Source organism: Echiichthys vipera (assembly GCF_963691815.1).
Source record: "Echiichthys vipera genome assembly, chromosome: 10".
NCBI lineage: Eukaryota > Metazoa > Chordata > Actinopteri > Perciformes > Trachinidae > Echiichthys > Echiichthys vipera.
In genome coordinates this window covers 15801651-15814070 of record NC_139835.1, presented here as the reverse complement: position 1 = coordinate 15814070, position 12420 = coordinate 15801651, and the positions used below count along the sequence as shown (strand labels likewise).

Genomic DNA, 12420 nt, shown 5'->3' with positions numbered 1-12420 from the left:
CACCGGGGACACCATCATCCATACAGACACATAAAGAACCAGACCCAGGTGAAACACTCAGAAGTTACATATGTTTAAAACAAACAAAAAAAAATGAAAGTGATAGGTTTACCTAAATGTCGAGATGATGCTCTCTCATATGAGGCCTTTTAAATACATGTGAAACAAAAAACATGCACATCGCAAATGGTTAAAATACTGAAAATCGTGACAAAAATTTGTCCACCTGAGTCTGGTGGTTTGAAGCTTTTCTATATGTGTCTTGTCTCCATGTCATCATGTTTAAGTCTGCTTGGGCCACAATACCTCGGCAACATCTTGAGGCAAGTTTGATGGACAACCGGCAATTATAATCAGGACTGATTTGAGAGGGACTGGTGGAGAACACACTTTATATAATTGCCCACCATCCCTCTTAGTGTGATTAACAAAAATAAATAATACAAAATAAATAAAATTGCCTGTTTCAGTTGCCTCAAAAGGGGCCCAAGTATCTTCTTAAATTAAGGGTGTTCACACAACAACACATGGGAAATCAGCATGCACACAGTAACTCACATACAGATATGAATGTCTTTATAGAATATGTATCTGTCATCACAGCTTGGCAAAATTACACTTATACACAACAAATGCACAATAACACCTGGAACCATAATACCAGCCAGTGGGAAAAAAAGACCCAAATACATTTGAGTTGTCTTTGTCCAGTCAGAAAAAACGTCCTGTAAAATGAACGACCTCATCCACTGGTAGGTGGTGGTGATATCGTCCAACGACAATAGCCTATTGATAAAGAATTTATTTTTCCAAACAACCCTTAAACACGCACACATACAATCGCACACAACCATTTTCTTGCACACTTATTACATGTTAATAACATCACAAGAAAGTTGAATCTCTTCTGAGTCAGTGACTGAATGAATGTGAGATTTATACCTACAGTAAGCGGCTATGTTGAGAGCAGTAAACCTGACAGAAGTACAAAACACTCCATAACATCCTACAGTAAGTTGGCAATTATGTTGACATAGTTACATTAGGCTATATGTTATCATTGCTTGGCAGCATACAAAAATAAAAGAAGTTGCTCTGGTGCATATTCTTAATCATCTGCATTTGAGTCGTCTCTATGCAAACGGAAGGAATTGTTATCGGCACATTTTTTCAAAAACAAATGAGGCTGGCTCAGTTAGAATATATTTGATTAGCATTAAGGTGTAACCACATCTGTCTAACTATTATACTACCAGTAGCAGCATCTCATTGTTGTAGTTGGGTGGCTAGATTTTTTTAGCGAGCCTGGTTAATGCATATTTGGGTTCCCTTGTAAAAGAAATTAAATAAAATCCTTGACGTTTCTTTACATGCCCAATCCACACGACTTCACACAAATTGGAAAAAAAACTGGGAATAAAAAACATGACTGTCAAAGATGAAAAAAAAACAGTCGTGTTTTTCTACTTTATAGAACTGTGATCAGAAGGGCTGGGTATCATTCAAAATAAATATGAGGCCAGTAGCAAAACCAGTCTAGCAAAGATACCAGTCGAGTACTTTTGATACCCATCATATGAATGGAAGCATTCTGTCATATTTTCAAATGTTTCTGTGGCATCTCGGCACACTGAACTGCCAAACCCCTCAAATATACTGCGCTCAACTTCACCACACCACAGACTGTATGGGTTGTAGCTGCTGCAGTAGCAGACCAATCACATGTCATATTCAATCATAGAATGCATTGGGGATTGGCTGTGAGGAAAACCATACAACAAAAAGTATTTTTTTCTGGATTTGCAGATATCGTTTGACCGGAGAAGTTTCAGTGGTGTTTAGTACTGTGTAATTTCAGTCAATATCTTAGAGGTATTGAGTAAGGATAACCAGCCCTAGTGATCAGTATTTCATATTTGAATTTGAAAGCATTTTTATATTGAATGCCATCTGTCTTTAGGTTGGTGTCGGATCAGTTAAATGCATATGCATTTATTTGGATTTTTACAACAGGTTCATACTACTTACCACCATTGAATCTAAACTAATACAACAACCAAGCACCCATGTTTCAATGTTTGACAAGTGGATAATTAAAGTAGGAATAAAAGATGGGCTGAATGTTTTGTCTTTATGTCAGCAGCAGAGCCCCGGGACTGTTGGGGGAAGTGATTGTGGATCAGTACATAACAAATACTGGCAGCACAACTGCAATGACACACCCCCTGCTATGCTCCACCTCCACTATACAGTCAGAATTGCAGCCAACCACCACATGTGAGGAAACCTTCATGCCCGAGAAAAAGAAATTACACTTGATGGCTACACATGTGGCTTAAACAGACTATTGCCAAAAATAGAGATTTGTTTCAACAACCCACTTGAGCATGAGAAGACGGAGATCTGTCTCAGCAACATTAGGGAGTGAATTCAAGCCCAGACTTCTATTTTGTTCAGTTTATGTGCTGTTTGACTGGTTAGGTGCTGATTCTGTATCTCATGGTTCAAAGGTCTGTTTCGCAATTTCACTGGGGGGTTGCCAGCAAGGAGTTACTTCTACTTTCCAGTGTGTTACTCTGCTGGGTATATGTTTGTGTTTACCTGACTGTCAGTCTGGCTTTAGTAATTACTACCAATCCTTTTATATACATATATATATAAATATATATATATATATATACGTATATAGAGCTTTTATGTGTGGAAGGGATACTCTGCTACACTTAATTAGCCAACGTAATTTTAGACTGTTCTCAATCTCTCAGTATCAGATGAACAAAAGCACATCTCAAAAGACATTTTCTGTTATTGTGGTGGAATATGCCTTGGAGAGTTTATGATGAGACGCAAGAGTAAAACATTATAGTTCAATTGCAGCAGTAGCCATTGCAGAGGCACCCATCCCTGCAACTATCCTATATGATCAGGATTCTCCAATTCCTGGAGTAGCAACAATAGTGCAGAAATACAGCAAAGAGTGGGACCTTTAGAATGGTTACATCTGTAATTGTAAATGTTGGCAGAAATCCACAGAAAGGCCAAAATCCACTTTTAGCACAGTGTAGCAGACCTTAGAAATGCATGATTTCAGCCAGGGCTGTGACAGCTCTGCTTCTATGGCCAAAGTCCTAGTAAAGATACAGTATCAGGACAAGAGAGGGAAGGAAGGATTGAGGCAAGAGAAAGAGAGACATGAAAAGGAAGCTGGAATGATGTCCTGTTCTCCTCTTTCACAGCCTCTGGGTGAAGTTTTCAGGGAATACTCCTTTAGCGGCATTTTCTTTGTTCTGCAGCCAGTCGTCCTCCTTCATTCCCATCAGCCAGCCATCATCCTAAAAACACAGACATAGAAAACAACTCATTGTCACTTTGAAAACACTGTTTATGTTTTGTTTTCAGTTTTGTTTGTGTGTGTGTGTGTGTGTGTGTGTGTGTGTGTGTGTGTGTGTGTGTTTGTGTGTGTGTGTGTGTGTGTGTGTACCTGTTCGTCGGGGTTATCGAAGGGGATTACCAATACCACATCACCAGTCTTCATCTCCAGTTCGTCTGTGTCGTTGGCAGCATAATCATGCATCACCTGGAGCTATATCACATAAATACTTACGTGAATGATCTCCATATATATACAATATACGTATATTTGTTTTAAGCAGATGCTCAGTGCTATTTTGATTTTTGTTTTTGTTTTACCTTGAACAAGAAGCCAGGTGGCACATCTGCGGGCTCTGATGTTGTTTCTATTGACTCCACTGCTACTTCAGGTGTCTAGAAAAACACGTGTTCCATTTAGTGACATGTAGTGCACACTGAAAAGTTTTTTTTATTTTAAAGAGACATTATTCAGTTCTAAAAATATTATTTTCTTAAATCCTGATTTAAAAAAATCTATAAAAGTAACTTGAAACCTGACAAGGACCTTAATATGAAACATTACCAATAAGTGTTTTCACTTAAATGTAATGTACATAACAAATGCAATAAGATTAATTTTATCTAGTAAAGGAGAAGAGGCATGATGCAATCGAGTCACCCAAAACTACAGAAACATTTATAGGTGGGGTAAGCTCTTGATATTATTTTGCAATAAATAATTTAAAAAAGACATTATGACAGTTATTCCGTGTCATAGTAGCTGCTCTTGCACGTACCTCCTCTTTCGGTGCTTCTTCCTCTGGTGCTACAGCAGCTGCTGCACACTCACCCTGGGAGCAGAGAGAAATTGAAGAATAACAGATAGGTCAGAGAATGACATGGATAAAAGATTGAAAGAAAGATGGGGAAAGTATGAAAGAAAGAAAGAAGAACAGACAGACAAGACAAAGACAGACAAAAAGCCACACAGCCTAAACAGCAAAGTTGTGGCTAATACAAGTGATTATGTTGAATAGACAGTAAGCTGGATATTAGTGCACAGTTGCCATATAAGTAAAGCTTTTGCACAGCATCCTATGTGCATGGATATGTGATTAGCAGTGACTGGGATTAGTTGTGTGTATTGAGAAGCAGATGTCTATACTTTTCACTTTCCCTCAGCAAATAATTTCCAACTTGCCCTTTCCAACTCTGTGTCACAGTTGATGCATCCGTGCTGCTGCTGGTCTAGATGCATCTTAAATCTGTCCATTTCAAGATTACTCAATTTATCTCTCTATCATCTGTTTCTGTCCAGCACCCCACACTCAAACCTCCACCTCAAAAATCGATGCATCCACCATTTTCATCCAAATGCATCTCTCCAATTTTCCTCTCCTCGGTTACCTGACCCTCTTCATCATCCAACATAGCGGCAGCTGGTGTGGCTTCTTCCTCAACTGCATCAGCCGGAACCTCTGCCGCAGGTGTTTCCTCCTCTGGGACGGGCACCTCCGTGACCCCATCGTCGCCCCAGTCCGCCTGGGCTTCAGCTGCGGGATCGTAATGAACCTGCTGGCCCTCATCATCCCCCCCTCCCTCCTGAGTCGGAGGTACAGGGTCATACTGAACTGGTAGGGTTCCGTCATCCCCCCAGCCCTCCTGGGCGGCTGCTATGGGGTCATAGCGGATAGGCTGTGTACCATCATCCCCCCAGGCATCTGCAGCAGCAGCCACAGGGTCATAGTGCTGCACTGTGTCCTCTTCCTGGGCACCACTGTCCTCATGCTGAGGGGCAAGGGTCAGGTTTCAAGGAGTCAGAGGTCAAAAGAGATATTTTACCTTATGGGTATAAGGAGTTCATAAATGAAATGTTTGAGGGACAGAAAGGCAAGGTATAGGGGATATCGGGATTCAAGGGTTCAGCATTTCAATTACTGAATGTTTGTAAATTAGCAGTACCAGGAGTATGAACAAAACAGGGGCCTAAAAAACAAAATAAAATCATTTTGATAGACAAGGGATTAGGAAATCGATAGAGCTAATAAAGGGGTACTACAGGGGTGCGTAAGGGTAGCATTTTTAGAATGATGGGTTAGGTATTCCAAAATGGAGCGTGTTCAAACTTTAAAGGATCATACAAGTGAATTGGTATGATTTAGCCCATTAACTAGCGGCACTACTCTGGGGACAGCAATGTTGGACGGTCGGATACTTTGGTCCAGACCAAACTATCTTAACAACTATTAGATTGTCATGCAATTTAGTAGAGACATTAATTGTGCCTAGAGAATTATTCCTGAGGATTTTGCAGATCCCTTGACTTCTCTAGAACCCCCAGAAGGTTTACAGTTTTGCCTCAGTGTGAAATATCCAAATTCAGTTAAATTTTATTCATAGCATCAAATCATCACTTTAGTTCTCTGAGGACACTTTTAATATAGAGCAGGTATACACCACACTATGATTAACAGAGACCCAACATATCTCCCGTGAGCAACCGCAATGAGGAAAACCTTCCTTTTAATAGGCAGAAAACTGGGGAAGTGAAATATAATAACTTTGGTGATTCTCTGGCTTTTCCTCTATCAAACCTTTAGTTTAGTTTATGATGGAATACCTGCAAAATGACATTCCCAGTGGGCTCAAGTGTAGATTGTGTTTAGAATTTGACAATGATTACATGCTTTCATGTGAAACCAAGACAGTAAATATGATCAATTTTATTTCACTCAAATCACCACTGCGCCTATCAACCATATGAATATGGTTGGCAGTGATGTAAAGTGCCTGATTAGTTAAAGGGCTAAAAACCGGCAAAAGCACAAGGATGGCCTTTTAAGAGATTTAAACTTGAATAGGGGTTTGTGGAGTTAACACCAAGCATTGTTCAGATTTAACTTATGTGCAATATTTAAGGAAAAATTGAAACGTTTTGCAACATATGAGCAGAAAAGGGGCCATGAAAGATGCCATGGACATCGATGGGAGGAGACAGCAGCAAGTTGTCATCATCATCATCATCATCATCATCACAAGATCCAAGAAGATTGATGTAGAAGGATAAACCTTTACAGAGAAGGTTCAGATGAAATTAAAACATAGATGAAAAGAAGGAAGGGTGGCAGCAGAAGGCAGAAAAGCAAAAACTGTCAGCCTTTTCCCATCAGAAAATAGATGCTGGATCTTCTGCATGTAGTTTGCAAGCATGGGTTTTTATTCCCACGGCTATGTTCAGATGAGGAAAGAGGAAGGACGCTTTGTAAGAGAAGACGTGTCATTTCTCTCTGAGCTATCACTGCTTTGCCTCAAGCTCTAATACAGCACAGCTGTATGCTTGCTGAGACACATCTCTCTTACAGTGATAGGGATGAACAAAAGGGTTAGTTAATGGTCGGAATGCCAAGTAGCAAGGCTTTGTGAAGTTACTCACTACTCTCGCTGGTTTCTCATTTCCAGGAATCGATCGCCACTGAAAGCATGAGTAACTTCACTCAACTTTCAGAACAAAACTGTTCCCTGTGTGTCACATAGAGCCAACATGTAAAGGCTACATGTATCACCAGTGCAACATGTGAACATACAGGGATACGAGGGGAAGCAGAATGAAAGGAGGTTGATTCAGTTACAAATCATTTTACAAAGATTTTAACTTCAATTAGGATTGAAGCGTATCTTTTATGGCTGTTAATGGCCTCTTACAATCGATCCTTTATAGGTTGTATGTAGTAGAAAGAGAGGCGGCTCTAAAGAGAGGATTGCACATCAGACACTATTTATATTTATTTAATGTCTATTACAGAGTAAAATGTCTATTTGAAACTGAATTGACCAACGCTCATTCCCAAGTTCTATTTGTGCAGTATGACAATCTCTTCAGTGTTTTGTGTTATCACATCAAGCACTGCAGACACAAAGACAACGCACAAACAGATTTGGGACAAACAAATGAAAGACATCCATTTATGGAAAAGCGTGTTTATACACAGTAATGTAATGACCATTATAGAAGTCCCCGCCCAGCATGTTCCGCATTTGTTGTAAGCATGAGGAGAGTGGGGCTTGTATAATGGCCACATAAGTAGTAAATGTAAGCAAATGAATGAAAAATGAATTGATGGTTATACGGACATAAACAAGAATATGCAGATGAGGATGACGACCATAATGATAATTCTATATTTTTCACATGAAATGATGGGTATGCTTACCCATGAGTCCCAGTTTGCAGGCTATGGAAAACAGAGGAAGCAACAGAATGAGAAGACATAACAAAACCCTTTATATAGCTCCTGCTTTTGCCCGTTGCATTCAATAAGACATTTCCAGTGCAGGTCCCATGCTCAAAGCCTACAAGCCCATAGCAGTAGATATCCAGAAGATCAAGAACTGTTTTATGCTGGCCAGCTAGCATACAGTACAAGGTTTTTTGTTTTTTTGGCTAAAAAGTGAATCATACAGTAAATGTCTATGCCACTGAAAGTAGCCAATGGGCTAAAAGAGACAAAAAAAGTTGTTTACAGTTTATTGTCTGCAGGTTTTATCCTGTGAGCACACCCTTTCCCATTATGTGAATTACAGATGATCACTTGACGTCATTATATTCATAGTTTACAAATGTGTGCAAGAAATCCACAATCGCCTTATTTCACTAATAAAAATTGAAAGTGGACATTTTAAATAAACGTATGCACATTAATTCTGTTCTATGAAAAAAACAGGAATTTAGTACATTGTTAAACTTTAAGAATTTCTTTTGTGGACTCTGAGCATGTAAACTATTACATTAATGTAACAATGGACACCATAACAGTGTTGTACTTGTCAAGCCAGAGACGATGAACACGTGAAATTGATACAGTCAGTCTATCACCTAAACTTACAGAGTGAATATGGAGCCTAATATGTTTTGAATGAGTGAAAAACATTAACATTAACCTTTTAAGTAATGTGAGCAATTTTAGGTTACTCAGCTATATGCTCAGATAAAGTAAGTACAACTTTCAAGTATCTTAAACTACATTCTGCAATACAGTTCTGAGGAGAAAGGAGTTAGAGCAGAGCAGGGCTTTATCATCAAGTCTACAATCCATGCCATGAGTGATGCGTGGATAGTGCTGCAGCAGGAAGAAGTGGTCACTAAAAGCAGGTTTCTACAGATCATCATGCCATCAATCACCTCTCCTTTGGTACATCGGAAAGAAGCAGGTAACACCTCAAACTATGCCAAGCTAACCAAGTGATTTTATTATGTATCCAGACGAATCAAGCTTGTTTCAATGTATTTAAAGTCAAACAGCTGTGCTCTCAACTGGAATTATTGTTGATGTTCTTCCCCAGCATTAAACATTAATGTAAAAATATACCTTGGACTTAAATATTTAAACCATTTCTCAAAAAAATATAAAAACTCTTGTGAAACTTGTCATTCGTTGCACTGCAGTGTCTCTCTACTGTCTATATGTTCATGCCATGAATCATCCACCTGTGTAACCGTGGAGGCTTTGGTTGCTGCACTGAAAGAATCCAGGTCCATGTCCAACAGGCTGCTGACTGCAGGACTGTCAAACTGATAACAACAGCAATAGGAGGGCTCATTGGCTAACTGGGCACAATAGAAGGTCAAGGAACAGGAGAGGAGAGACAACACAAAGACTAGAACAGAACAGAAAAGAACAGAACAGAACCGAACAGAACAGAACAGAACAGAACAGAACAGAACAGAATAGAACAGGAAAGACTGGAATAGAATAGGAAAGACAGGAATAGAATAGAATAGAATAGGAAAGACAGGAATAAAGTAGAGGAGAATAGAATAGAAAAGAAGAGAAGAGAATAGAATAGGAATGACTATAGAATAGGAGAGAATAGAAAAAGTAGGAGGAGGGGTAGGCCAGACAAGGGAATACTTAAAGGCTCTGACCTGTGCAGGAGAGTGGAAAGTTAAAGGGCTCTGGCTGTTTGTCGCCAGCAGCTGCTCACTAACCTCTGTAGGAGAAGTGACGCTGATATCAGGAGTAGCTGCAGCATCAAACAGGCTGACGATGTTCTCTGGTTTCAACTCCTTAGATGGGGTCGCCTTAGGTGGAGGAGGAACTGCAGGCCTTAGCTAGAACGGAGAAAGAAACATGGTGTTGAGTTTGTGCCACAAGCTAAGTGAATATGAATTTAAGCTCAAATTATGAGTATTATGCAGTCTGCATTTTAGGGAACTGAATTTGAGAGTGTTTTGAGAGTGCCTCAGTGTGTGTGTGTGTGTGTGTGTGTGTGTGTGTGTGTGTGTGCGTGTGTGTGTGTGTGCATGTGTGTGTGTGTGCGTGTGTGTGTGTGCGTGTGTGTGTGTGTGTGTGTGTGTGTGTGCGTGTGTGTGTGTGTTTGCGCGCGCGTATGTGTGTGTGTGTGTGTGTGTGTGTGTGTGTGTGTGTGTGTGTGTGTGTGTGTGTGTGTGTGTGTGTGTGTATGGGTGGGTGTTTACCTTGGATGGAGACTTTGGGATTGGCGGTGGTCCTCCTGGCCTGAGAGTGTGGTTAGATGCTTCTTTTCCACTGAGTGATTGTGTGTGTGTGTGTGTGTGTGTGTGTGTGTGTGTGTGTGTGTGTGTGTGTGTGTGTGTGTGTGTGTGTGTGTGTGTGTGTGAGAGAGAGAGAGAGAGAGAGAGAGAAAGAGATGGAGGGCAAAACAAGCGATTATAGACAGATTAAAAAGAACAAGGATGGCTAACAATGTGAGAGAAAGGTTCAAAAGTGCAGCTAAGAGCTTGCACAACGTGAGAAGCTACAATGCATGCTCTACAAGAGTTCAAGCGGAAGTTGTTGCACTAGCTGTCATGCAAGAAGAGTGAGTCTCCCTTCCTTCCATTCCCCATTCCATTCATAAAGTCAACAAAAGCAGCCCCAGATCTGTAGATATTGTAAGGATTGGAAAACCTTTACTTTATTGCTTTGCTAGACCAGGCAATTTTTGTACCTTGGTGGCTTCAAATGGCACCACTACTCAAGCACTACATTGTCAAGACTTAGAGTGGACTGGGGCCTGCAGGGGGGGTTAGCAAATGTGAAAAATGTGTCCTGTGGTCCCTGGGGATTCTTCCGGCCAGGTACATTACCCCACTGTGCATCTTGCGTTCCGGGTTGTATTATTACGTTAAGAGTTTTCGCCTGTTGGAGCGTTAAACATGCAGGTTTGCTCATCTCTTATATATCTGCAGTTCTGGGAGCACAGAACTGCGTGTCTATGAATTCACTTGCACAACCAAGCACTAGTTGTCCCTCCAAAACCCCAATCCTGCAGACTGACTGACAGACAGACAGACAGACAGCTGGACAGACGGGTCAGTTTGGACAGACAGACAAGAGTTGTGTTACCAGGGTCACCACAGTTGTTGCCAGTTACCTCCTATTTGTTCCTGACGATGAGGCGCCGCTGGGACCTGTCTTTCTGAAAGGGGGGTTCAGGGGTGGCTCCAGGTTAATGCATGCCATTTAGTTTGTCATTTTTTGTTTCTGATAGGTAGTGTTTTAATCCATGAATTGCATATTTTTGTGAGTTTTTTCCCCTCTTGGCTTACAGCAAAACGCATAGGAAAAAGAAGTGTTTGTTGAAAATAAACTCACCACTTAATTTACTGCTATTTTAACATCAACTATGGTGAATTAAGGGCTCTCATGAGGTTGAAATATTTGCAGACATACCTGAAAAGATTTATTTTCTCCCTAGTCTAGAAGGTACCATAGATATACAACATAGCAAGTATTTTCTTTGCTGGTTAGGATGACCAACCACAGGGATAGATTGATGAGGCTCAGCGCTCTAAAGGGATTTACAGGATTTCACACAAACAGATGTCTTCTGGGTTTTTTTTTTTTTTAAAAAAAGCCAAAACCTGAGGTTACTGGGTTTTCATCTGAGTAGAATATTAACAAACTATCCCAATACTTTTAAATACTGAATAGCATCAGTGTCAACAGATGTCTACATGCTAAAAGTATCATTCTTCATACTGTGACTCTCTTCAGAATCAAAAATCTTCTATCTTTCTGAAAATAATATATATATAATATATATGATAATAATAAGTTCAACTAACCTGCTTGGTTGCTGCATGTCTGTGTTCTCCAATGTCTCCAAGATGTCATACAAATCTTGATCCAACTGAGGAGGAGGAAAGACGGGCATTATACCTAACATCAACTGCTTTACATCACTTACACTGTGTTTTGTGTTTCTACTGTTCTGTAATATCATTCAAGTGCTGCTGAGTGTTTTTATATGCTACAGCGTGTTTGCATCGCCATGTTAGAATTCAGATAGATAGTATTTACAACTCTCGAGCTGAGGCAGTAATACAGAGGAAAATCTCTCTGCAGTGAGTTAAAACCCCATGTCCTATTGTAGTTTGACAGGGGAAAATAATAAAATAAATTAACTATACCAAACTTTGCAACAGTGCTGAATGGCAGAAAGATGTTTGTTTTTTTTAAACTTAAATTGCTGTATCTGGTCTTCATCTAAAGTCAGCACTAATGGAGGTCTATACATAACTCACCCGGCCAATTTCCTTATGAAACTTCTCCTCAAACCCAGCCAAACTCTGGAAGGTGCTGACATAAAACCCAACACGACTAGAAACAGGCAGAGAGAGAGAGAGAGAGAGAGAGAGAGAGAGAGAGAGAGAGAGAGAGAGAGAGAGAGAGAGAGAGAGAGAGAGAGAGAGAGAGAGAGAGAGAGAGAGATAGAGAGATAGAGAGAGAGAGAGAGAGAGAGATGGAGGGCAAAAACACAACGTGAGTAGAGAGTACAAGAATACATGAGTTCAAGAGGAAGAGAGGGACAGTATTGATTGCATTATTATTAACATTCTGTAAGGGTAAACCTAGCACAGATGCAAGTGAAAAGTAATTGCGTATATCCATCAACAAGAAAATCTGTTGCCACAGACACTTACACACACATACACACCTGTTCCAGAGTGAAGGCAATTCCTCTTGCAAGTCAATATTAATCTCTTCAAACACCTTCTGGGCTCTCTCCAACTCCTCCTCAGCCTGAAATACACACACACACACACAC

At 40.2% G+C, this 12420-nt stretch overlaps 1 protein-coding gene across 1 annotated transcript in view; it reads right to left on the bottom strand.

Annotated features, from left to right (window-relative positions):
- Positions 1-3230: 3230 nt before the first annotated feature.
- The window catches only part of bin1a (bridging integrator 1a), a gene marked incomplete at both ends in the record, with an annotated part of 13049 nt that continues 3859 nt past the window's right edge, over positions 3231-12420 (bottom strand). Inside the window, 13 exons of the mRNA XM_083922038.1 lie at positions 3231-3332; positions 3482-3583; positions 3691-3765; positions 4149-4202; positions 4759-5139; positions 7563-7583; positions 8837-8920; positions 9338-9460; positions 9827-9896; positions 10744-10788; positions 11438-11502; positions 11897-11972; positions 12310-12395. Of these exons, the coding sequence (XP_083778164.1) occupies positions 3231-3332; positions 3482-3583; positions 3691-3765; positions 4149-4202; positions 4759-5139; positions 7563-7583; positions 8837-8920; positions 9338-9460; positions 9827-9896; positions 10744-10788; positions 11438-11502; positions 11897-11972; positions 12310-12395 (1284 nt within the window). The remainder of the gene's footprint in view (positions 3333-3481; positions 3584-3690; positions 3766-4148; positions 4203-4758; positions 5140-7562; positions 7584-8836; positions 8921-9337; positions 9461-9826; positions 9897-10743; positions 10789-11437; positions 11503-11896; positions 11973-12309; positions 12396-12420) is intronic.